Source organism: Palaemon carinicauda, unplaced genomic scaffold (genome assembly GCF_036898095.1).
Source record: "Palaemon carinicauda isolate YSFRI2023 unplaced genomic scaffold, ASM3689809v2 scaffold30, whole genome shotgun sequence".
Taxonomy (NCBI): domain Eukaryota; kingdom Metazoa; phylum Arthropoda; class Malacostraca; order Decapoda; family Palaemonidae; genus Palaemon; species Palaemon carinicauda.
In genome coordinates, this window is record NW_027170666.1 from 457,909 (window position 1) to 485,163 (window position 27,255).

At 42.4% G+C, this 27,255-nt stretch overlaps 1 protein-coding gene across 1 annotated transcript in view; it reads right to left on the reverse strand.

The window, feature by feature from the left end:
* Positions 1-24,501, reverse strand: part of LOC137636448 (uncharacterized) — a 49,710-nt gene extending 25,209 nt beyond the window's left edge. Inside the window, exons 1-2 of the mRNA XM_068368873.1 lie at positions 23,498-24,501; positions 21,967-23,392 (exon numbers count right to left, since the gene is read on the reverse strand). Coding sequence (XP_068224974.1) covers positions 21,967-23,392; positions 23,498-24,501 — 2,430 coding nt within the window. The remainder of the gene's footprint in view (positions 1-21,966; positions 23,393-23,497) is intronic.
* Between the last annotated feature and the right edge of the window lie 2,754 nt (positions 24,502-27,255).

The window sequence follows — 27,255 nt, forward strand, 5'->3', positions numbered from 1 at the left end:
TTTGAGAAGAATACAAGTCGAAATTAATGAGAAGACAATACGAGTCTTCCTGGAAGAAGTGTGTTGACTTTTTCATGGCAAAGGAACCAAAAGAGATATCAACACATTTTTGTTTATCCATCTTTATTCATCTCCATGAACAAGGTTTAGCAGCCAACACGATCTCTACGTGTAAATCTGCCCTGACTAGACATTTACTATATGCCTTCCAGGTGGATTTCTCCAATGAAATCTTCAACAAGATTCCAAAAGCCTTTGCTAAACATCGGCCCGCAGCCCCTCCGAGGCCCATTTCCTGGTCCTTGGGTAAGGTTCTTCATCTAGCATCTACCTTGAACAACGAAAATTGCTCTCTAAAAGATTTGACTCAAAAGGTGATATTCTTATTTGCAGTAGCCTCAGGAGCGAGACTTAAAGGTTAAAGGTTAACGGTGACTGGTTTCAGTTCTGGTTCCATCAGAATAGATGCTCACCAGAACGTCAGCCGGGCAAGCCACATTCCGTTCACAGACTGCGGAGAACTGAACCAATTTCCTGACCCAGCATTTCTCGCCAAGAATGAGCTGCCCACCGAGAGGTGGGGTCCCTGGAGAATCTGCCCTCTGAAGGAAGAAGCATCTCTATGTCCAGTAGAATGCCTAAAGGTCTATTTGTTCCGTAACTGAAATACGAACCACGTTATTTAAATGGGGTAATTACTTCGGCGTAGCTGAATGACGAGCCATAAAAGTTTCAATGAGAGTTTACTACCCCGCCGCTAGTTAGCGGGGAGTAGGGAGGGGTAGCTAGCTAACCCCCCCCCCCCTCACACATCGGTGAATGCTCCTCTTTACTTTTGGCTTGGGAAGAGAACAGACCTGGCTGCGCTCTCCCTCGCTTTGACTGCCATAATCAATCTGTTTTTAGCTTTTTCTCTTTCGCAGTGTGTTTGAAGTTGGCCTCTATTGATAGTGCGTACTTGCCCTGGACTTCCCGGCCGCCCTTGTGGGACCCTTATGTCGGCGGTCGACACTGATCCCCACACCTTGTGTCCTCACTGTAGGGGCAAGCGGTGTGATAGCGACAATATATGTATTGAATGTAGGGAGTGGTCTACCTCCCAGTGGGAGAGGTTTGCCCGGCGCCGTAAGAAGAAGGCCAAAAGGGATCTTTCTCCTTCAGAGGCTTCTCTGAAGAGAGAAAATTCCAGGAGTTCTTCTTACGTTGCCCTTTCCTCCTCCGAAGTTCCCCCTTGAGCGGTCTCTTCAGAGAGGCCGGCGAGTGGTAGCGTAGACCACTGTGCTGTTGACCGATCCCGGGGTGCGGGAGAAGTAGTTGCCTCCCATAACGAGGCAGCTGCCCCTCTTCCCCCAGAGGAGGGTTTTATGTCTAACAATGATTTGTTTCAGCTTTGGGCTTCCTCGGGGCTGCAGGGTTCGCCCTCCAAGGAAGCCCTGTTTGACATGATCAAACTGGGAGCAGCCGTCAAACAATCACCAACTACAGCGGAGATAGATCCTCTCTCTGTGGTTGATGTTGTTGTGACAGAGACATCCCGTGGGTCTAGCCAAACCCCCGTTCCTGTGGCTGAGGTAGCTGAAGGCTTAGATTCTCCCTCTGAACATCCTTCGAGGGAGGATCTAAGTCCCACGGTCTCTCCTGCCGGTGATTCTCCCCCTCGGTGGAGTTCACTTACAGAGACTCCTCTTCGGAGGCCCATCAATGGTCTGCTTGCTGATCCCACGGCCCCTCGTGGGCGTATAAGGTGGAAGGCTCGTCCTCCCCTTCGCCGTAAAGGCCTTCTTTCCCCTTACAAGGGGGTTAAGAGGCGCCTCTTCGGCTAGTCGTCACCACAGTCCTCTGTGGAGGACACGACTCGCCGTTCACCAGTCCTGCCAGCTACCAACCTAGACCTCTCCGGGGATCGTTCGCAATCACCTTCGGATGATAGTCGTCCTTCGGGACATAGTGACCAGTCTCCCAGACCATCCACATCTAACATTCCTGATGCCCATGACGCGCCACCCGATACTGCCGCTGTGCAGTCTCCGGGCCCTTCGGGGCTGAAGGGTCTTGAGCGCAAAACCCCGCCTCTTGCCCTCAAGTGCAAGGTTCCTCCTGCGCGTTCTCCTGTGGCTGACGCTGCTGTGCCTGCCGCTGTTCCTGACTTAGCGCCACGGCGCTCATCCTCACTCGTTCACACCACCGTTCCTGTTACGCGCCAGGGTCCCCCTGCGCGCCCACGCCCTTTGGCGCCCCGGCGCCCTCCGGCAGTTCCTGATATAGCGCGCCAACACTCACCTGTGCATACGCACCCACCGGTGCCCCAGTGGCCACCTGCGCTCACGCGCCCACCAGCATTTCCTGATACGGCGCTCCAGCGCTCACCTGCGCATATGCGCCCTCCGGTTCCCCAGCGGCCACCCACAGGCTCCTCCGGACTCGTCGCGCCCGTCTGGGGAGACGCGCTATACGCTCCCACGCCCGGTTCCAGCTCCAGTGCTCACACGCTCGCTCACCAACGCGCTCACCAACGCGCTACGACATCCCAGGAGGCTCCCAAGTTAGCGCACGGGCTCTCACTGCCGACTCTGGGCTCTCCCTTGAGACTGCACGAGCTTGCATATGCTACAACCGCCCACGACGCCCCGGTTACACGCCTTGTTCCTGCCACGCGCCTCGTTCCTGTCTTCAAGGCGCCCAAGGTAACCATCCAGCGCACACCTGAGCGCCCTCATCCAACCGCGCGCCCTGCGCAGCCGCCGCAGCAACGCACCCTGGTGCGACCACATCCTGATGCGCGAGCATGCTGGTCCTATCGAACCAGCGCGAACCTTCGCGCCAACGCGCGCGTTCCAGCTCCAGCGATCACACGGCAACGCGCGCGACCCTGCTCCAGTGATCACACGCCCTCGCCCGATTCTTCCGGACACGCGCTCATGCGCCCACGTTATATCGCGCACTCCGAGGCTGCATCAGGTCGCTGCGCGCCCGCGCGTTCGGTCGCCTCCCGTGCCGGCTCCTGCGCGCCACGCTTCCTCGCCATCGCCTGTGCGCTCTCGTGACCACGCGCCCACGCGCCTGCTCCAGCTGCTGTGCGCTCACGCGCCCACGCGCCTGCTCCAGCTGCTGTGCGCCCACGCGCCCACGTGCCCGCTCTATCGCCAGCGCGCCATTGCACCCTCGCTCCCTCGCTCCTGTATCCTCGCCTGCGCGCCATCGCGCCATCGCTCCCTCGATCCTGTATCCTCACCTGCGCACTATCACGCCCTCGCGCCCGCGCCCGCCCCCGCGCACGAGCGGGCGCGCAAGTGAGATTCCGATATCGCACGAGCCCTTCATGCGTGACCCTGATCAGGGCCCGGCACACGAGCCCCAGCGCGAGCGCCGTCAGGCAGACAGTTCTTCATCTCGTTCCCCTCCCCGCAAGAGCAGACCAGCGCACTCGCCGGAGGAGGGGCTGTTCCCGGAAAGGTCTAGGGACTCATTCCTTTCAGCCCCACAGGCGAACCCTCGTTTGTCGACTCCTAATAGGGATCCCTCAATCCCCTTCCCTCAAGCAGCCCTGGTTCGGCACCCTAGTCAGAGCTCTTGTGCAGGCGATCAAGCCCGCCCTCTCTTACTCGGGTCACAAACCAGCGGCAGCTTCCTCCCCCCTGAAGAGGAAGAGAGCAGTCTCTCTTGTGGAAACTCCTCCGAGGCCTATACTGTCTCCTCCCAGATCCTTGTGCAAGGCTCCTTCTCCCCCCCAGACCTTCTCTCTCTCCCCTGCGGATGAGGACTACCCTTCCTCAGGAGAGTCGGATGAGCCGGACCATTCCCCCATCGCACCAATGGGAGAAGCTCCGCCTCTCCCTGAGAAGTCGTCTCAACCAGGGTGGAAAAGAGCCTGCCCCCTTCGCTGCTCGAGTCCTGTATCCCATCCAGGAGGGAGCCTAAGTACTCTAAGACGATTCCCAAGTTGTCAGCGAGGATCAGGCAGGAACCGTCTAGAGACATCGAGGATGTCCACGTGTCCCCCCAGGAAGAGCCACTGGAGACGGGAGACTTCGCTGCCAGTCCTTCGGGAGGAGAGCACCAGGAGTTAGAACACGCTTTCTGGCAAGTCCTGACACGCATGAGGAACCTCAATGGGATCCCAGTCCCTGAGATTCCCCCTCGCGAAGGTAAGGACACGGTCCTGGACCGCGTCTATGGCACCCAGAAACCCTCTAGGGCCAGTGCAGCTTTGCCCTGGGTTCAGGGGATGAAGAGTACCAGGGACAAGGTCGAGGGCCAGCTCTCTAAGCTTGCCTCCTCCAGCAGATCGAGTGCCGGTAACAAGCTCCTTCCTCCTCCTCGAGTCCATCAGAGGAGGTACTTTGAGATCCTTGAGGAGTCTTGTCTGAGTCTTCCGTTACACCACTCTGTGGAAGAACTCACAGGGGGAGTCCCTCTTGAGAGACTCTCCAACTGGCACGTGTCCTTCTCAGCCACTGAGATCCTAAGCCAGGAGAAGGTCACCAAGGGTGCCATGCAGGCAACTTCGTGGCTCGACATCTGGCTGGGGTCTCTGGGCATCCTGGTGCGGTCTGAGGACCTCTCCAAAGAAAGCAACAGAAAAGCGCTGGAGACTTTCCTACTCTCGGGCACACGGACCATTGAGTTTCTGGCCCACCAAGTCTCAAGCTTGTGTGCCAATACGATCCTCAAGCGTCGGGACGCTGTGGCTGAGAAGTTCCATCAGAAGGTCCCCAGTGCAGAGGTTAGCAGGCTCAGACACTCTTCCGTCCTTGGTAAGAGCCTGTTTGAGCCTAAGGACATGGAGCTCACCTCTGAGAGGTGGAGGAAATCCAACCAGGACTCCCTCATCCACAGGGCCCTGACATCGAGGCCCTACAAACCACCAGCGGTTCAGCAGCCCCGTCCAGCTAAGGACACAACGAAGACGATTACAGCGAAGCCCAAGGTGTCTAAGCCCTTTCCTGCCAAGAGCAGAAGGAGCAAGAAGTCCTCCTGGGGAGGCAAAAACCCTAGAGGTAACAGCCGAGGCCGGAAACGCTAGGGTTGGCAATCCCCCTGCATGTCCACCAGTGGGGGGATGCCTACAGAGTTGCGCGACAAGGTGGCAGCAACTCGGGGCGGATGACTGGACGATCTCCGTGATCACTCTAGGGTATCACGTCCCGTTCACAGCCTCTCTACTTCCCCTACCAGCGAATCCAGTGTCGTTGAGCTCTTTTTCCATGGGATGGGCAAAAGGGCAGGCCCTTCCGGCAGAAGTCCAGACCATGTTGCAGACAGGTCCCCAGGCTTCTAGAGTCAACTCTTTCTTGTGAGAAAGGCGTCTGGAGGCTGGAGACCAGTCATTGACCTCTCGACCCTGACCGGGTTTGTCAAGCAGACTCCGTACAGCATGGAGACGGCAGACATGGTCAGACTTGCGGTGAGACCACTAGACTTCATGTGTACACTGGACCTGAAGGACGCGTACTTCCAGATCCCTATCCATCCGTCTTCAAGGAAGTACCTAAGATTCCGCCTAGACAACAAGATCTACCAGTTCAAGTTGCTGTGTTTCGGTCTCTCCACAGCCCCTCAGGTGTTCACCAGAGTATTCACCATCATCTCTTCGTGGGCCCACAAGATTGGTATCCGTCTCCTTCGTTATCTGGACGACTGGCTGATCCTAGCAGACTTGGAGGCAACCCTTCTTCGCCACCGAGACAAACTCCTCGAAGTTTGCCAGGATCTAGGGATCGTGGTAAATCTCGAGAAGTCCTCCCTGCAGCCCTATCAGATACTGGTATATCTAGGCATGGTCATAGACACCAATCTCCACAAAGCCTTCCCATCAGACGAAAGGATAGCAAGGCTGAGGAAGGTCGCGAGACCTTTCCTCAATGGAGAAGAACTCCCAGGCCAATCGTGGCTTCGTCTCCTCGGCCACCTCTCCTCCCTGTCCCAACAGTCACCTCAGGATGAGATCCCTCTTGTGGCGACTCAAGTCCCAGTGGAGTCAAGATCACGACTCCCCGGACACCTTGATCCCTATGGGACCTGCGGAACGGGCGGACCTCCCGTGGTAGGTGGCAGACGAGAATCTATGAAAGGGAGTGGATCTTCTCGTCCCTCCCCCAGAATTGATGCTGCTCTCGGACGCATCAAACAAAGGGTGGGGGGGCCCACGTTTGAGCCACAGGACCTCAGGCCTGTGGTCAGAATCAGAAAAGTACCTTCACATAAACCTACTAGAAATGAAGGCAGTGTTCCTGGCACTTCAGAAGTTCCACCAAATCCTGTCGGGCCACTCTGTGGTGGTGATGAGCGACAACACCACGGTGGTGGCTTATATCAACAAGCAGGGAGGTACCTTTTCGGAACAGCTATCCCATCTTGCAGTAGAGATCCTGAGATGGTCCGAAGTCCACTCGATTTCACTAGCGGCTCACTTCATTCCGGGCCAAAAGGAATGTGCTCGCCGACAGTCTGAGCAGGGCAACGCAAATAGTGAGTACCGAATGGTCTTTGGATCCTCAGATAGCCAACAAAGTCCTGACTTTGTGGGGTTCCCCGACGGTAGATCTGTTCGCTATGGCACTGAACACCAAGCTCCCGCTGTACTGCTCCCCAGTCCCGGACCCAAAGGCTCTCTGGCAGGATGCCTTCCAACAACGGTGGGACAACGTCGATGTGTAAGCCTTTCCCCCGTTCTGTACGATGAGGAGGGTACTAAACAAGACCTGAACATCGGTCAATCTCTCAATGACCCTGATAGCTCCACTATGGCATCATGCAGAGTGGTTCCCGGACCTTCTGCAACTCCTCACGGAGATTCCGAGGGAGCTCGCTCCACCTCACGAGCTACTCAAACAACCACACTCCAACATCTACCACAAAGCCGTGGCTTCGCTTCGACTTCACTCCTGGAGACTATCCAGCATCTCCTCACAGAGAGAGGATTTTCGCAACTTGAACAGGATGTCTGGCCACCTGCGCAAGTCATCCGCAGGAGTCTACCAGGTGAAGTGGCGAGTTTTCTGTGGTTGGTGTCGTGGAAGGGGTATCTCTCCCCTCGATGCCACTTTACCAGCAATAGCGGAGTTCCTCGTTTATCTGAGGGAGGAAATGCGACTTTCAGTCTCGGCAGTGAAAGGCTATCGCTCAGCCTTAAGTCTTGCCTTCAAGCTTAAAGGAATGGACATTTCTTCCTCGCTGGAACTTTCTTTTCTCATACGGAGTTATGAACTTACCTGCCGTCAGTCGGAAGTGAGACCTCCTCCATGGAACGTGGTTCGAGTTCTCAGGTCTCTTAACCCTGGAACGGTACGGTGGGTCGTCCGCGACCCCGAGCGTCAAAAAAAAACTGGTTTTTCTCACGTGACTCACCCCCGTGACTGAATTTGTGGGTGATCGACCTGCAGTAGGTGTCTCGCCTACACGCTCTAGTAGTGTCCAGATGTGCATTGCTGTAGCTGTACTCCTTCCCCGATTTCTGAGACGCGTCGGGGTCGAGCGCGACCGAGTTTACCCTTCTAAGGTAATTTGCATAATTATCAAAGTTATTACGTATTATGAAATTGTCGTAGAATGGTGCAACGTGTATAGGTTATCAGTTGTGGAAAATCTTGGTGGATTGTTTGGCTACCATGTGCATGATTTTTTTTTTAGTTAAAATGTCGTTCATCACCACGAGGACCATTTTACCGCGAGTGCCCCTTTTTCATTTTTTTTTCATTTTTTTGCCAAGTCATTTTTCCGTAAGATATTGCCAAATAGTGTCATAAAACTTTTGCTTTTTTAGTGTTGGAAAGTGTGTCTAGATGATCTGGCTACCCATGCGTGACTTGGTTTTTGTCAGATACGACGTAGTTATTGGTATATTGGGTATTTAACTGCGGTTGACAATTTCTGTTTTTTTTCAATATTTGTAAAAATTTACTACGTAGTAAGGAATTGCCGTATATTATTGATTTTTTTTTCATGTTTATTTGTTAGAAAGTGTGCCTTGATGGTTGGGCTAACACGTGCATGTCTTTTTTTTTATCTGAGATGCCGTATATTAGAATGTTGGGCATTTTACCGCGAGTGCCCCTTTTTCATTTTTTTTCATTTTTTTGCCAAGTCATTTTTCCGTAAGATATTGCCAAATAGTGTCGTAAAACTTTTGCTTTTTTAGTGTTGGAAAGTGTGTCTAGATGATCTGGCTACCCATGCGTGACTTTGTTTTTGTCAGATACGACGTAGTTATTGGTATATTGGGTATTTAACTGCGGTTGCCAATTTCTGTTTTTTTTCAATATTTGTAAAAATTTACTATGTAGTAAGGAATTGCCGTATATTATTGATTTTTTTTCATGTTTATGTGTTAGAAAGTGTGCCTTGATGGTTGGGCTAACACGTGCATGTCTTTTTTTTTATCTGAGATGCCGTATATTTTTATTTGTTTTGCCTTTTTTTGCTTAGTCATGTTACCGTAAGGAATTGGCAAGTAGTGTCGCAAAACTTATGTTTTTATAGTGTTGGAAAGTGTTTCTAGATGATCTGGCTACCAATGCCTATTTTTTTTTAGCCAGACATAGCATATATATAGGTATGTGTTCGATTTTCCTGTGATTACCATTTTTTCGTTTTTTCCCAATTCTTTCAAAATTACTACGTACTAAGGAACTATCACAGAGTAATGATTCATTTAGATGTTTATTTGTCGGAAAATGTGCCTTGATGGTTTGCCTAGCACGTGGCTGAAATTAATTTTTCTGAAATGCGTATAATAAAATGTTGGCCATTTTTCCGCGAGTGCCCCTTTTTATTTGTTTTTCATTTTTTCACTTAGTCATGTTACCGTAAGGAACTGGCAAGAAGTGTCGCAAAACTTATAATTTTATAGTGTTGGAAAGTGTTTGTAGATGATCTGGCTACCCATGCCTATCTTTTTTTTTAGCCAGATATGGCGTATATATAGGTATGTGTTTGATTTTCCTGTGATTGCCATTTTTTCGTTTTTTCCCATTTCTTTCAAAATTACTACGTACTAAGGAACTATCACAGAGTAATGATTCATTTATATGTTTATTTGTCGGAAAATGTGCCTTGAAGGTTTGCCTAGCACGTGGCTGAAATTTTTTTTTTCTGAAATGCCGTATATTAGAATGGCCATTTTACCGCGAGTGCCCCTTTTTATTTGTTTTGCATTTTTTTGCTTAGTCATGTTACCGTAAGGAATTGGCAAGTAGTGTCGCAAAACTTATAATTTTATAGTGTTGGAAAGTGTTTCTAGATGATCTGGCTACCCATGCCTATCTTTTTTTTTAGCCAGATATGGCGTATATATAGGTATGTGTTCGATTTTCCTGTGATTGCCATTTTTTCGTTTTTTCCCATTTCTTTCAAAATTACTACGTACTAAGGAACTATCACAGAGTAATTATTCATTTAGATGTTTATTTGTCGGAAAATGTGCCTTGATTGTTTGCCTAGCACGTGGCTGAATTTCTTTTTTCTGAAATGCCGTATATTAGAATGTTAGCCATTTTTCCGCGAGTGCCCCTTTTTATTTGTTTTGCATTTTTTTGCTTAGTCATGTTACCGTAAGGAATTGGCAAGTAGTGTCGCAAAACTTATATTTTTATAGTGTTGGAAAGTGTTTCTAGATGATCTGGCTACCCATGCCTATCTTTTTTTTAGCCAGATATGGCGTATATATAGGTATGTGTTCGATTTTCCTGCGATTGCCACTTTTTCGTTTTTTCCCATTTCTTTCAAAATTACTACGTACTAAGGAACTATCACAGAGTAATGATTCATTTATATGTTTATTTGTCGGAAAATGTGCCTTGATGGTTCGCCTAGTACATGGCTGAAATTTTTTTTTTCTGAAATGCCGTATATTAGAATGTTGGCCATTTTTCCGCGAGTGCCCCTTTTTATTTGTTTTGCATTTTTTTGCTTAGTCATGTTTCCGTAAGGAATTGGCAAGTAGTGTCGCAAAACTTGTATTTTTATAGTGTTGGAAAGTGTTTCTAGATGATCTGGCTACCCATGCCTATCTTTATTTTTAGCCAGATATGGCGTATATATAGGTATGTGTTCGATTTTCCTGCGATTGCCACTTTTTCGTTTTTTCCCATTTCTTTCAAAATTACTACGTACTAAAGAACTATCACAGAGTAATGATTCCTCTATATGTTTATTTGTCGGAAAATTTTGTTTACTTCTTTTTTTATTGAATATCATCAAATATTTTTAGCTAAAATATTATATTGTTTTACATATTTTTTTTTATTTCCCTTCAAAAAAATTTTTTTGGGGTCAGAATTTCAATTTTATAGTCGTAAAATAATCGACAATTATCCAGCAACCCACCATACAATTTTTATGCATATCCAAGAATAATTAGATTAGTAAATAACACCTTGAAATTGACATACCCTTCCTACATTTCAAGTGGCAGATTAGGGAGTCTGAGTCAGTGTGGTTGGCGGCCATTTTGTGGACATATCCGAAGCGTAAGTTGCCCTATCTATATATATTCTTGTTCCCTATAGAATTTGTGATATTTTGGTATATTTTTACCTGCATAAATATCATATTATATATTAAATATATGTATTTTTTTACGAAATTTCTAAGTACTCAAAAAATTACCTTTAGATATGGCCCCTGATATAAATGTAATTTACAAAATAATGAAGATTTTTTTACATATTTCTATTTTAGGATAACATATGTTTATTCCCTAAAAAAATTAGCCACTTCCTATTTCATTTGGGTACCCAAAAAAATTCATGAAATTTGGACAAATTTTTTTGGCCAAAAAAAGTTATCCTTTTTTTCTCATTTCAGATCTTCACCTCCATGGGTCTGACTTCATCCAAAATACATCAAGATGTGTCCTTAACATTCAAGAATCAATTCCTAAAATGATTTGTGTATATATGTATTAACATTTTTTTTATGAATTTTTATGTCAGGTCTTTTTTTTTTTCTACTTAATTTTTTAAAATATTTATAATAAATAGTTTTTCTGCAGATGAGTAGTATTTATCTTTACAGTTGTTTTAAGCATTCATTGAAGTTTTTTTTGGCAAAAGAAAAAAGGAGGTTACTGCAAAAACTGATTATTCAAGAATTTTTTTTGGCGTCGGGGTCGTTCGCGTCCGAGTATACCCTTAAAGGGGTGTCCGAGGAGCGTACCTATCCAGGGTTAAGAGACCTCCCTACGAACCATTACGCCAGGCTTCTGATCGCCACCTTACCTGGAAGACGGTTTTCCTGCTAGCTTTGGCCTTGGCCAAGCGAGTCAGTGAGCTTCATGGTTTCTCATACGACGTCGCCCATTCAAGGGGATGGTGGGAGGTAACGTTCAGCTTCGTCCCTGAGTTTGTTGCCGACTCAGAACCCGGGAGTGCCGGACCCAAGGTTCGACTCCTTTCGGGTTTCGAGTCTCCGTTCTGTAACAGATGACCCAGACCATCTCCTACTGTGCCCAGTCAGGAGTCTGAGGTTGTATCTTAACCCTGGATAGGTACTCTCCTCGGACACCCCTTTAAGGGTATACTCGGACGCGAACGACCCCGACGCCAAAAAAAATTCTTGAAAAATCAGTTTTTGCAGTAACCTCCTTTTTTCTTTTGCCAAAAAAAACTTCAATGAATGCTTAAAACAACTGTAAAAATAAATACTACTCATCTGCAGAAAAACTATTTATTATAAATATTTTAAAAAATTAAGTAGAAAAAAAAAAGACCTGACATAAAAATTTATAAAAAAAAAGTTTATACATATATACACAAATCCTTTTAGGAATTGATTCTTGAATGTTTAGGACACATCTTGATGTATTTTGGAGGAAGTCAGACCCATGGAGGTGAAGATCTGAAATGAGAAAAAAAGAGTAACTTTTTTTGGCCAAAAAAATTTGTCCAAATTTCATGAATTTTTTTGGGTACCCAAATGAAATAGGAAGTGGCTAATTTTTTTAGGGAATAAACATATGTTATCCTAAAATAGAAATATGTAAAAAAATCTTCATTATTTTGTAAATTACATTTATATCAGGGGCCATATCTAAAGGTAATTTTTTGAGTACTTAGAAATTTCGTAAAAAAATACATATATTTAATATATAATATGATATTTATGCAGGTAAAAATATACCAAAATATCACAAATTCTATAGGGAACAAGAATATATATAGATAGGGCAACTTACGCTTCGGATATGTCCACAAAATGGCCGCCAACCACACTGACTCAGACTCCCTAATCTGCCACTTGAAATGTAGGAAGGGTATGTCAATTTCAAGGTGTTATTTACTAATCTAATTATTATTGGATATGCATAAAAATTGTATGGTGGGTTCTGGATAATTGTCGATTATTTTACGACTATAAAATTGAAATTCTGACCCAAAAAAAATTTTTTGAAGGGAAATAAAATCGAAAAAAAAAATGTAAAACAATATAATATTTTAGCTGAAAAAATTTGATGATATTCAATCAAAAAAAAAGTAAACAAAATTTTCCGACAAATAAACATCTAAAGGAATCATTACTCTGTGATAGTTCCTTAGTACGTAGTAATTTTGAAAGAATTGGGAAAAAACGAAAAAATGGCAATCACCGGAAAATCGAACACATACCTATATATACGCCATATCTGGCTAAAAAAAAGATAGGCATGGGTAGCCAGATCATCTAGAAACACTTTCCAACACTATAAAAATATAAGTTTTGCGACACTACTTGCCAATTCCTTACGGTAACATGACTAAGCAAAAAAATGCAAAACAAATAAAAAGGGGCACTCGCGGAAAAATGGCTAATATTCTAATATACGGCATTTCAGAAAAAAAAAAAATTCAGCCACGTGCTAGGTAAACCATCAAGGCACATTTTCCGACAAATAAACATCTAAATGAATCATTACTCTGTGATAGTTCCTTAGTACGTAGTAATTTTGAAAGAAATGGGAAAAAACAAAAAAATGGCAATCACAGGAAAATCGAACACATACCTATATATACGCCATATCTGGCTAAAAAAAAAAAGATAGGCATGGGTAGCCAGATCATCTAGAAACACTTTCCAACACTATAAAATTATAAGTTTTGCGACACTACTTGCCAATTCCTTACGGTAACATGACTAAGCAAAAAAATGCGAAACAAATAAAAAGGGGCACTCGTGGAAAAATGGCTAACATTCTAATATACGGCATTTCAGAAAAAAAAAATTTCAGCCACGTGCTAGGCAAACCATCAAGGCACATTTTCCGACAAATAAACATATAAATGAATCATTACTCTGTGATAGTTCCTTAGTACGTAGTAATATTGAAAGAAATGGGAAAAAACGAAAAAATGGCAATCACCGGAAAATCGAACACATACTTATATATACGCCATATCTGGCTAAAAAAAAAATAGGCATGGGTAGCCAGATCATCTAGAAACACTTTCCAACACTATAAAAATATAAGTTTTGCGACACTACTTGCCAATTCCTTACGGTAACATGACTAAGCAAAAAAATGCAAAACAAATAAAAAGGGGCACTCGCGGAAAAATGCCCAACATTCTAATATACGGCATCTCAGATAAAAAAAAAGACATGCACGTGTTAGGCCAACCATCAAGGCACACTTTCTAACACATAAACATGAAAAAAAAAATCAATAATATACGGCAATTTCTTACTACGTAGTAAATATTTACAAATATTGAAAAAAAAACAGAAATTGGCAACCGCAGTTAAATACCCAATATACCAATAACTACGTCGTATCTGACAAAAACAAAATCACGCATGGGTAGCCAGATCATCTAGACACACTTTCCAACACTAAAAAAGCAAAAGTTTTACGACACTATTTCGCAATATCTTACGGAAAAATGACTTGGCAAAAAAATGAAAATAAAATGAAAAAGGGGTACTCGCGGTAAAATGCCCGACATTCTAATATACGGCATCTCAGATAAAAAAAAAGACATGCACGTGTTAGCCCAACCATCAAGGCACACTTTTTAACACATAAACATGAAAAAAAATGAATAATATACGGCAATTCCTTACTACGTAGTAATTTTTACAAATATTGAAAAAAAACAGAAATTGGTAACCGCAGTTAAATACCCAATATACCAATAACTACGTCGTATCTAACAAAAACAAAGTCATGCATGGGTAGCCAGATCATCTAGACACACTTTCCAATACTAAACAAGCAAAAGTTTTACGACACTATTTGGCAATATCTTACAGAAAAATGACTTGGCAAAAAAATGAAAAAAAATGAAAAAGGGGCACTCGCGGTAAAATGGTCCTCGTGGTGATAAACGACATTTTAACTAAAAAAAAAATCATGCACATGGTAGCCAAACAATCCACCAAGACTTTCCACAACTGATAACCTATACAAGTTGCACCATTCTACGACAATTTCATAATACGTAATAACTTTGATAATTATGCAAACTACCTTAGAAGGGTAAACTCGGTCGCGCTCGACCCCGACGCGTCTCAGAAATCGGGGAAGGAGTACAGCTACAGCAATGCACATCTGGACACTACTAGAGCGTGTAGGGGAGACACCTTCTGCAGGTTGATCACCCACAAATTCAGTCACGGGGGTGAGTCACGTGAGAAAAACCTGTTTTTTTTTTACGCTCGGGGTCGCGAACGACCCATCGTACCTATCCAGGGTTAAAAGAGCAGCTGCAGTTCGTCCCCAGGTGCGAGCTTTGTTTGTGAGCTCCGGGGAGACAAAGAGGAGGGTCACCAGAAATACCATCTCGGCCTGGATTCGCAAGGTAATACATCTGGCCTTGAATTCTGACCCTCCTCCGTCACGTCGCCCTAGAGCGCATGACGTCAGGAGCGTGGCTACGTCCCTGGCCTTCAAGAAGAACTTTTCAGTGACGCAGGTCCTTCAAGCTGAGGTGTGGAAGCATTAGACCACCTTCACGGCCCACTACCTGCAAGACTTGACACACAGGAGGCTCGATACGTTTTCTATCGGCCCTGTGGTGGCTGCACAACAGCTGGTCTAACTTCAGGCTCCTTATTGGACAAGTAGCAGAAGGTTGAGGGCATTGTTACCTGGTTTCAGTCTGCATGAATGAAAAGTTCTGCCTGGCCCATATTCTTTTCTTCATCCTCTCCTCCCTTGGAGAAAGCAGCTTCCTGGGTTCCTTGCACAGCTGACCTCGAACCTCTGCAGGTAAGCCATGCTCCCTTGTGTTCCTAGTATTAAGATGTAATACTGTCATGTCCCCATACCTTGACGAGGTGGTATTGGGAAAGTCCTAGCCTAGATTTTCATCTGAAGAACTCTAGTTCAACTTCCTAGGAAGAGTCACTTCTTACCTTCACACACAGCTTACGTAAGCCGCAGCAGTTTCACAGCTGTCAGCGAGGAGCAGGGACCCCTAACCCCTTGAGTTCCTACAGACTCGAGTTCGGGGTCCCCGGGCAAGCCAAAGCCAGTATAGCAGGGTACTTACCACCCTTCCTAAGGGTTAAGTCACCCCATGTAAATAGCGTGGTTTGTATTTCAGTTACGGAACAAATGACAAATTCGTAGATAATTTGTATTTTTCCTAACTATACAAACCCTAGCTATTTACACATATGTGCCCGCCAGCCCTGTCCCCCAAGATAAGTCCTACCTATAAGTAAAGTGAAGCATTCACTGGTGTGTGTGAGGGGGGGGGGGGGTAGCTAGCTACCCCTCCCTAACCCCCGCTATCTAGCAGCGGGGTAGTGAACCCCCGTTAAAACTTTTATGGCTCGTCATTCAGCTACACCGAAGTAATTACCCCATGTAAATAGCTAAGGTTTGTATAGTTAGGAAAATTACAAATTATCTACGAATTCGTCATATTCATAGAACTTCAGACTTTCAGGGAGGACAGCTTTTCACGGTAGAAACCTCAGGTTCAACATTAACCTTGAAACAACTAATGGTAAAGATCACCTATTTCATTCGCAAAGCGGATCCAGACAGTACACCCGCAGATCATGATCCGAGAAAGGTTGCTTCGTCTCTGAACTTCTTCCAGAACATGAGTTTCTAAAGCCTTCGCAGTCTACACTGAATGGAAATCATCAAGGGTTTTCTTCAAACACTATGCGAAACAAGTGCAGGAGATAAAACATTATGTGGTGGCAGCAGGTAGTGTACTAAAACCTGCCGCTTGAACTCTGCAAGGAACATTGCACTAATTGGGACTTTTAGTGATGGGTGTACATGATTTACTCCTATGGTGTATCATGTTTAGTGAAGTTTCTAGGAAATGACACTATAGACTGTTCTAAGTACACAGGTGACTAAAGCATAAAAGGACTTACACATGTGCCATGCGTATTCGACGCAAGTGTTCCTTTTGTACTGTAACAACAGAAACAATAGTGAAATATCAGTATATTTCCCTTTGAGTGGCTTCGTGTTTCTTTTTCAGATGAAACTTTACTTTCTGTTATTACTAATTATTATGCTTTCACACAATATTTTCAAAGAAAATTCTCTTTAATCGTATATATTACAACCCATGATTTCTATATGCTGCCTTGTTAATAAACACAGCTAAGAATTTTTGCATCTCATTTCGCCCTAAAAATTCTAAAAATACAAAAAATAGGTGTCAGAGCTAATTATTATCCTCATATTTTATGGAAAATATTTCTGAATAAATTCTATTTCTGTTCTAAGCAAACAAACATCAAATTTATATGTTATTTTGTTATGTTGAGTCCCTGGTAATGACTGACTTCACCAACCAAATTACTCTACTGACTGTACAAATTTCCTACATGAATGAAAACATGTCTACCTTGTCTACAACACACAAGCAGACCAAGGGAGGTGTCAGTAATCATACATATTTTTTTTCCTTCCAGAATACAAACTATGTTTTACATGTATAAGATGAGACTAATATACAACTTGCTTGCTAGATTTTTCCTTGAACTCACAATACTCGGGTTTTTTCCTAGAGTCTCCCATGACTCTTCCCTGTAGGGGCAGGAAGCACTGACATAGTCTATGCTCAGCTGAAAGGTGTATGACGGTAACACCGTATGTTTCTAGGTCTAGAAGACCAAGGAAAAATTTATCTCGTGGTTATTGGCGCTATTGAAAATCGACTGATACATTTATGCTCTGGAGAACTTCCATCGGGACAACATGGCCTGAGCCCAAAAAACGGATTTTGAGCAAAGCGAAAAATCTAATTTTGGGTGAGGTAGCCATGTTGTCCTGATGGACCCGCCCTCCTTTTCACAAAGGATGAATGAATCCCTCCCATATGTACTGTATCTGTAGTACCTCACTAACGCTACAAAGAATGACAAGATGGCACCAAACGGCATCGTGCTGGCGCTCAACAACAGTACGAGTAGGAGCGTTGCCTTAATAACGGCCCTCCTACTATTCTAGCCACTTGCCCCTCTCGAAGCGTTAACGGTATTAGAGGTGTAGATTGTTATGTGGCGTGTCATGTATACGTCCTCTGACCTTATGCGATATCCCTACCTAAAGACAAATGCAGGGGATAATCGCGCCAGGAGTTAGAATTCTGGATACCTCTAGTAAAATTCTCTGGGATATATCACTGTAGTTAAATATAACCTAGGAAGCTACTATGAAGGAACTTCCATCAGGACGACATGGCTACCTCAGCCAAAAATAGATTTTTCGGTTCACTCTAAATCCATTTATTTTTCCATTCAGTATATATCCAGTCAAATTATCTTTGGAAGGCATAATAATGTCTGTAATCTTTACTCATCGTCAACTTGTATTTATGCTAACATTCACACCATCTGATCAGTCGACTCAGTGTCTTCCCCTATATTAGTCTAGACATTAAATCCAACCAAAGGTTTAAGCTGTGTGAGGCCTTTTTGAGGAAAAGCAAATAAATGGACAATTCTTAATCAGAAAGTTTTGCTTATTAAGTAAATCGTATTGGTGTTTTCGCATTTCTTTATAAGGTCAGAAATTTAGGTCAAAGGTTAGTTAGGGCAGTTTTTCATTTTTTTTCATAAAAAAGTATATTGTACTTTATATGTACTGCTAAATACAGTTGTGTAAATGATCTTAGATACCTGTCATATGCAATATCACGCAGCCTCTTTCAGTTTATGGAAATAAGGGAAAATTATCCCAATCAGTGTGTCTTTATATTAACGACGTAAGCTACAAGTGGCCTCTTTTTATTTAATTTATACATTTGTTCATTATTCTGAATTTTAGGGACACTTTTGTCAATTTTTTTTCTAATTTATCAATAAATACTATTTGGTCTTACTCTGTTCATTCTAATAGCGAGTTTGAATATGGAAATTGTGATGAAAGATAGGAATGAATTTGATCCAAAGACTGTGGAAATCAAAACATTCTTTCATGCCATGCAGACTACATCATTCTAGGGTGAAGGTCCAGGTTGGTGTTTAAACTTTCAGAAATTTGCAACTTGTATAGTTTAAGTGGTGCTCTTCGTGACAGTAAATTGCAGCAATTATTTGCAATGTCTAGAGGAAAACTATTGTGCAGTTTTAATGCTGTTATTGTGCAAAACAGTCTTGTGAACGTTTAGTCAAGATTGTGTAATAGCTGATGTGTATATATGTAGCATGAAATGTGTATGTAGCTACAAAGTGGGATAGGACATTGAAGTACAAATTATTTTCTAGCCAAGGATTTCATTCTATAAAATAAAGTTAAACCAAAATGAACATTACCATAAAAGAAAACTATATGGATAACTGTTGTTTTTGATAAATTTTAACCTACCAAATACTAGTAATCATTTGTATTATTTCTCTATGAAATATTTCAAATTTTCTGAAATAGATAGGTACTTATAAAAGGAAAAAAAAAAATGATTTTTTATTTCGCTGCTTTTTTTTCCAAGTGAACTATGGAGAATATCCTTAGCTTGAAGAACCTACAAGAAATAATGAGGTTTGACATCTTTCAAAGAAGCAACATTAAATAGAAAGAAACTAAGGTGTGCCAATTATGAGGAGACAGTTAGTAGGCTATTAAGTTGAACCTCAACTGCGTATGAGATGTGTGCAAAGTATGATGATAAGCAGAAGTCAAACTAAACTTAATCGTGACTTACCACAAAAAGGGCAACTATAACTGCAAATGAAGAGTAGAGGGATGGATAAATCAAAACAAACTTCAGTAAATGTTCACCGAGTTGTTAGGGCAAACAAGAGTGATGAGGACTACCCGAGAAGCCCTTACAAGACATCCTGGAATGGGGATCGAGCCTTTTTAGGAGAGTACTGTGTGGTGTGCCGTGGCTAGGCATCACTTTGGCTAGAGTAAACATGGCATGGGTTGTTGCATCAACATATCTTATCGACGGCAGGTCTCCAAAAGGATGGTTTCAATGTTCGAGTGTAAAGGGGTTAGGATGTTCCTCCTTCCTTAGTCCAGTGAGTATTTGGTTGTCCTCTTACAGCTCCAAAAGTATTATTCGGTTGAGAGGATGCGCATATTCTCTGTTCATGGAGGGGATTTGGACTGTTCTGATGTGTCCGTCTTAACCTTGGTAAACCTTAAATATATGGCTTAAACGGTATTCCTATCGACTGACTTCATTCAGATTACCAAGCATAAATCTCCAACCTTGGGAATGGTTAGGTGGAGGCGAAAGGTTTCTTGTGTCATTCTTGAAGGGAACTGAGGTAATCATAATTACACCTCTCAAGGAATGTTCCCATGTTGGTTAGTTTCAGGTAGTCATGGCAGAGGAAGTTTCTCTCTTGAAAAGCATGATCAATCAAGTCTGCCAAAGAGAGGGTTCTACCATAGAGTAGGTAGCTCTGTGTGAAGGGTATATCAGTTAGATAATTTGCATCCAGTTACATTAGGGGCCAATCATTTACCGCACATTCGATTTTTGGACTAAGGTTACAAAACTAATCATTCGTCGGGTGACAAAAGTCAGTGGTTTTGCGCATGTTGAGATAGGCAAATTCAATCAATTGCTCATTTGATTCTGTCAATAACAGGGGGTTGCATGATCTCTGTCAGGAGCATCAGGCTTGCTTTAAAGGTCAAGGAATTGTTAGTAACAATACACTTTTGCTTCACAAATTGGGCAACAAACCTTCGTATCGCTAGGAGTAGTTCCACAACTGTCAATGATGTAGCGGTTTCTTGAGCTACCATTTGCATGTCAGTGCAGGTATCAGTATTACATAAACCATGTTTACATGTGAGCGGTGTACCTTGAAGCCAGTGTAGTCCACTTACTCTGAAAGGGACCTCTGTGTTGAGATAATTGAAGTAGACTGAAGCTAACAGAGAGGTAGAGTATGGCAGCCATTGTACTCTTTTACAGTGTATGCACCATTGAATGTGGTTCTTCACTTGTCACATTAGGGGAACCCAAAATTCATTGCACAAGTTAACAAGTAGAGAGGAGGTGTTACAGTGTAGCAGCACTCCATGCCAGTGCTCAACAATGATTCTACTGAGAGCACAATGGTACTATAGGAGAATGAGGTCCATGTAGCCAGACTTCGGGGGTCTGTCTCTGAGGAGGGAACAACCTCTTAACACACCTCTGGTGTCAATATATTGATTCTTTTGTCTGATAGAGGTGCATTCTTATGACGTCAAGAAGCTGGGTTTACCTTGTATTCATTGAATTATGTCAGGTGAACCGCCGCCCTATGAGACATGAATGATGGCAGTAAGCAGTCTCTCTAGGAACTTAAAGATAAAGTGGGCCAATTCATGCTCGGCCCATCAACTCGTTAGTTTAAGCAGAGCTGCATAGCTCTTAACCGTCTTGTCAGGAGAAGTAAAATGTGCAAACCTTTGAGTTTGATGCAAGAAATTTCTGATGGAACCAGCTTTTATCTCCCATTCATTCATAAAACTATTTTGGTCCGAGTAAGCTGAGATGTCTGTTAGCCAGGATGGTTTATGAAGCCAGAAGTTGGACATAGGGACGACTCTGTTGGCTACTCCCAGTGATGCCAGGTCGACAGGATTGCACAATGTGGGGACATAATTGAGTAACAGACGAAAGTTCAACTTGATACCGCATATTTCCTTGACCCTATCTAGGATGCTTAGGGCCGTGCTCTGCCGGCTCTGAACTCACTCTAGGGCTGTGAAGGCATCAGACCACACCTTTGTGGAGACCTAGGTTTCAGGACGCAATTCAATCAGTTACTGGGCCATCCGGCATCTATACAGGAATGCTGTTAACTCAACCTTGGGAAAGGACTGACTTTCAACCAATTCCGGCATACATTTGAGAATGACTTGTGCCTTGGCTGTGAGGAGCTGGCATTTCCATTCATCTGTGACCAGGTAGGTTGCCACTCCAATGACTTGCTTGGAGGCATACTCATACACTTGTAAGAAGGCCTAGTAATCATTATGGGCATTTTGAGGCCCCTTGATGTTATCAAGAACGTTGTACTTTTTAGGAAAATCACCAAGCTCGCGAATTAAGCCTGTGCTCAGTCTTGAATCCCAACTCTGATCAATCATATAGAGTCTTCAAATGAAGAGTTTGCCTCGAACAGTGACCGGTGAGATAAGGCCAATAGGGTCAATGAAGGACTAGAACAGAAAGACAACCTTGCTTTTGGTGTTAATTTGAAAGTTTGACAGCAAATGTGTCATTAGTGGTGTTCCAGTCATGACAGACGAATTAGTGGTATTTAGGTAAGGGCATGCTGGCTTCCAGCATGATTGCTCCTATAAAAGGTATTACACTAAGGATTTCCGTGGTTAATTCGTAGCAATGTTTCAAGTTGTAAACTGTATGCTCAGGTACCAGATAAAAACTCAGCTTGCCGTAAAACGTTTAATTTCGACCTGTAACATTATATTCCAATAGGCCTTTCATTCATTAAGTTTGCTATTTTAAAAAATGTTGTCTGCAAATCACTAAATGTCAAGATAGTAGTTCCTATGAGCATTGACAGAGACCTTTTTACGGACTTAATTAAGGCCTCACTTACCCCATTCTGCCATGCAGCATCTGCAGATCGATTAAATTTCCATTTCAAGCCTTCCTTTGCTCCAAATTCAGCGATCTCGTGTATGTTCCAGTTGTTAATATCACTCTTAAGTTCTTTACTTGCTGATACCAATTGTGAGCCTAAGTCAGAGTGTACAGTATCAGGATAGCCATGAACCGCTGTAAATCTTCTGAAACACTTTAAAAAACTAGAAGTATCATATCCATCTACAACATCAATATACACGGCACGTGTAACAATACAATTGAATATAACACCATAAGCTTTACCAGTTGTCCTTTTCTTTACATTATCTTTGATTTGAAAATGTCCAAAAATATCCACAGCACTGTGATAGAATGCTGGACAAGGACTCATTCTTTCATCAGAAATCTGACCCATTCTTTGACCTTCAACTGTGGCATCTAGTTTCCTGCAAAGAATACAACCTCTCTTTATCGATCTTATAATTTTACGTGCTGAAGGAACCCAAAATTTAGACTGAAGCTTACATAGTGTAACATCAACTCCAGCATGATCCAACCTGTGTAAATAACTAATGTACAAGACTGTAAATGGATGCTTACCAGGTAATAGAATGAAGCTATTTTGGTTCCAATTATGTTTCAACCATCTTTCCATTCTTTGTCCTACCATAATTGTACCATCTTCAGCTTGAAATGGTCCTAATCTTTGAAAGCATTTTTCCCAGTTCTCAGGAAGACTTTTTTGTGCTTGCATAATCCAAAACCTCTCGGCTTCCTGGAGTGATCCAGGTTCAAGTTTCTTTAGAACACCCTTAAAAGATTTCACCTTAACAATGTTAAATATCCTAGCAGTGACTGCAATTAACATATTATAGTTGTTGAATTTCGACGCATCAATTATGGTTTCTTCATGAACAGAGTATTGTGCAAGATTAACATGAATTCTATCAGGTAACTCACAATTCACCGATTGATTGATAGGCCACACTTCTAAAGGAAGGGCCATAAACTCTGGACCATATTTCCATGAATAGACAACTGCAACATTTAAAGGGTCCTGGGGTCTGGTCAATAGATCAGCAGGATTTAATCCAGAAGCAATCCACCACCATTCATTTGGGTCACTTTTTGATTGAACTTCTGCTATTCTAGTGGCTACGAAAGTTCCAAAGCCATAAGATTCCTTTTGGATTTGTGCTCTAACAATGGAGGAATCTGTTATGTGCATTACCGAACTAAATTTATATGTCATTTCATCTTTAATAGCTTTACGCATACTGCACGCTATAACAGCTCCACACAATTCAAGCCTTGGAATAGATAACTGTCTACTGGGGGCTATCCTACTCTTTGCCACAATGAGCCTGCTCTTAAATGCACCAGACTCTAACTCCCACCTAGCATATGCAACAGCACCATAAGCATTTGTTGAACTATCACTGAAAATAACAAGTAAAGGCAATCCTTTGGCTGAGGTTGGCTTAACATTCCTTTCAAAATACAGAGTTTCAGTACCAAATAATTCACAAAAATATGACACCTACTGTTCTTTTAAATAGGAAGGCAAGGGATCGTCCCATCCCAATTTAAAGTCACATTTCACAGCGTCTCGTAGCAAAATCTTTGCTTTCAGTGTGAATGGAAGCAAAAACCCCAGTGGGTCGTAAACAGAACACATCTGACTGACGACAACCCTTTTTGTTAAAACAGAAGGTATATTTTCAAAGAAATTCAACTTGTTTAAGTCTGGCTCTGTTCTTACACCCTTATATTTTGGAGAGAAATTTAACTTAGTTTTAAAATAAAACACTTCCTTATTGCATTGCCAGTTAAGGCCAAGTATTCTTTCATTACTATTCTGGGACAATTCAAAGTCAGAATGCTCATTATCTCCGGTAATGGTCCATCGTTTAATTTTAAAACTGCCTTTAGAGAGTACATTTTCAATATCTCTAATTAGGCTAAATGCCTCAGCTTTACTCTCAACAGAATGGATTATGTCATCTACATAGGAATTAGTCATTATCACACGTGATGCTTCTGGGAAGTCTTTTACCGACAATTCTGCAGTATGTCTGAGAGCTAACATTGCAATCATTCCTGAGGGCCTATCCCCGAAACCCATGCATGTCATTACATAGTGATCAGGTTTGCCATTACTTTGCAAATTTCTCCAAACAAATCTATGTACATGTTGTTCTAATTCTGGAAGCTTAATGCAATTATACATTTTGCTTATGTCACCGGCTATGCCTATAGCCTTTTCACGAAATCTTAGTAATATACCAAACATTGAGTTCAAAATATTAGGGCCCTTTGCCCAAGAACTATTTAGAGACTGGCCCATATACTTTGCCGATGAATCAAAAACAATTCTCAATGGGGTTGATACAGATCCTGGTTTTAACACTTCATGATGTTGAATGTATGTGACAGGACCAACATAGTTTTTAACCTCTTCATCGGATAACTTCCGAATTACATTGCGCTTTGTCATGTCAAGTATCTGGTGATTATAAGCTTGAGCATAGTCTGAACCCAGTTTCATCAATCTTTTCTCTGTGCCTTTCAGTCTAGCTACAGCTACAGATACATTATTTTGCAACAGTTTGGGATCCTTAGTCCATGGAAATTTAGCAGACTATTCTTTTCTGTCCGGGTAATACATCAACCCACTTTCAATAAGAGCCAGCTCCTTTTCCTCTTTTATACTATAATTGCCATTGCCTGTTGCACATTTCCCACAACGACAACTACCACATCTGGGATTACAATCAGTTCCTAAGTGTTCAATGGTGAAGAAATCATTTATCTGTGCTGTAATATCAATTACGGGTTCTACAGATATATCATAGTCGGATATTGTACTGGAAACATGATTAATGCTAATGCCTGGATTACTCCTAAACACTGATAAGGTAACAATGTCGGGATGACTGCCATACACACACATTCCAAACTGTGATTCCCTGAGCTGTAAATTTTCAGCCACAGTTTCCTTAACTGTTGGAATTAAAGAGCAATAATCAGAACCAATTAGGAGATCTATTTTCCCATAAGGTCTATCTAATGCACATACACTAACACCCTTGAATAAATGTTTCACTTTTGATAAATCTACCTTACCGACTTGAGATGTAATGTCATCGATTCCATAAGCAGTAACATTGACATCATTCCCATCCTTGTCGGTTAAAACCAGATCATACTCTTTACTACTGTATGTCACAGTTCTGTCGCCCAATTTAGTCACAGCTAATCTGACACATTTTCCTTTCAGTCCCAATGCCTTAGCCACATCATTTCTTATCATTGTTATATCAGCTCCTGAGTCAAATAAAGTTTGTAACTCCTGATTACCACACTTGATCTTTGTACCATAAATAAAACACCGTTTCTTTTCAGACTTACAAAGGAATTTCCTGTTATGAATCCCTCATGTATAATAGTATGATGAAGTTTCCCACAAGGTTCATTGTTAACATCTACAGTATTACATCTGGACTTCTTTAGACATTTTCTTGCTATGTGAACACCTTTAAGGCAATTAAAGCAAATACCTTTCTTCTTTACACTCTCCATTCTGTCATTGATACTCAAGTTCTGGAAAGTTTTACAGTCTAAGAATTCATGTCCATCTGAGCCATGATACCAGCACCTATGCAGCCTTGTGTTGTCACTGATCTTATTCCTGTTCCGTTCAGCATTGTCTTCTGTAATTTTAGTGAAAAGGTCAGTGATATTTGTAATAGCCTTTTCAAGTCCTGCTATCCTTTCCATTACATCTGACTCTCTTCCTTGCTTTGTACTACGCTGATCTTCATAAGTGCAGGTATAATTCACTTTAGCCTTAATATTATTATTGCTTCTAATATTAGCATTAAGATATTTCATTGATTTCTTTTCACTCAAAAGGTATTCCAACAACTTTCCGAATAGGTCACGATTATCTACACACTCTGCTAACTTAACCCATTCACGCTTCTGTGTAGGTGGTAATAGTTTTTCTATCTGCCTAGTCATGTTAGCAGTATTTAATTCTGAAGCCAAACTCATTTGGTCTAAGTAAAGATAGCATTGCTCAATCTTATCAACCATCTTAATGAAACTCTCACTATCCCCTTCGGAAATAGGTTTAATTGACCTTATGTCCTCTACTACTACATCAATAATGGTTCTGCTGTTTCCAAAAGTTTCATCTAATCGCTCAAACATTTTATCAAAGTCATGATCTGCACCACGAACTGTATCCAAGGCCTCTCCTGAGAGACACTGTCTTAGCACAAAGGGATCTTTCCCATAATTTCATTGCATTAGTCTAAAAAAAATCTCTCTTGAAATTGCTATAATCTCTCACATCTCCGTGAAACCTGGGCACATCAATTTGTTTTACTTTTAAAACTTTTTTCACCTGCATTTCGTCTTTAACTTTCACAAATATCACATGACCTGCACACTTTCTATTTTCTAATGCTTTGATATAAACGTTAGCCTCCTCTATCAATTGAGCATCACAGTTCTCATCTAATAAATTGCAATACTGTTCATTAGCTAGTTCAACTTCATCATAAGCCTTAACAACACTCTCATATCTTTCTTCTAAAATTTCTAATGCCATTTGATCTAACATATACTCATGAAACTTATCAAGCTTACGTGTTAGTTTTGCCTTTGCGGTTCCCCTCTGCTGTTTGGCCTTCTTCTGTGCCTCCAGTGACATCCTAGCACTATCATTTTCCCCCATGGAGCTGCCATTTTTCCCTTTATCTGCCATGATGAGTGTTGTCGAAATGTATGCTCAGGAGCAGATAAAAACTCAGCTTGTCGTAAAACGTTTAATTTCGACCTGTAACATTATAAAAGTCAGTATAACATACCCAATTTTTTTTTTCTTTTTACGTATCACCTTAGCAGAAACATTAACCCTGGATAGGTACGGTCCTCGGACACCCCTTTAAGGGTATACTCGGACGCGAACGACCCCGACGCCAAAAAAAATTTTTGAAAAATCAGTTTTTGCAGTAACCTCCTTTTTTCTTTTGCCAAAAAAAACTTCAATGAATGTTTAAAACAACTGTAAAGATAAATACTACTCATCTGCAGAAAAACTATTTATTATAAATATTTTAAAAAATTAAGTAGAAAAAAAAAAGACCTGACATAAAAATTCATAAAAAAAAAGTTTATACATATATACACAAATCCTTTTAGGAATTGATTCTTGAATGTTTAGGACACATCTTGATGTATTTTGGATGAAGTCAGACCCATGGAGGTGAAGATCTGAAATGAGATTTGCTAG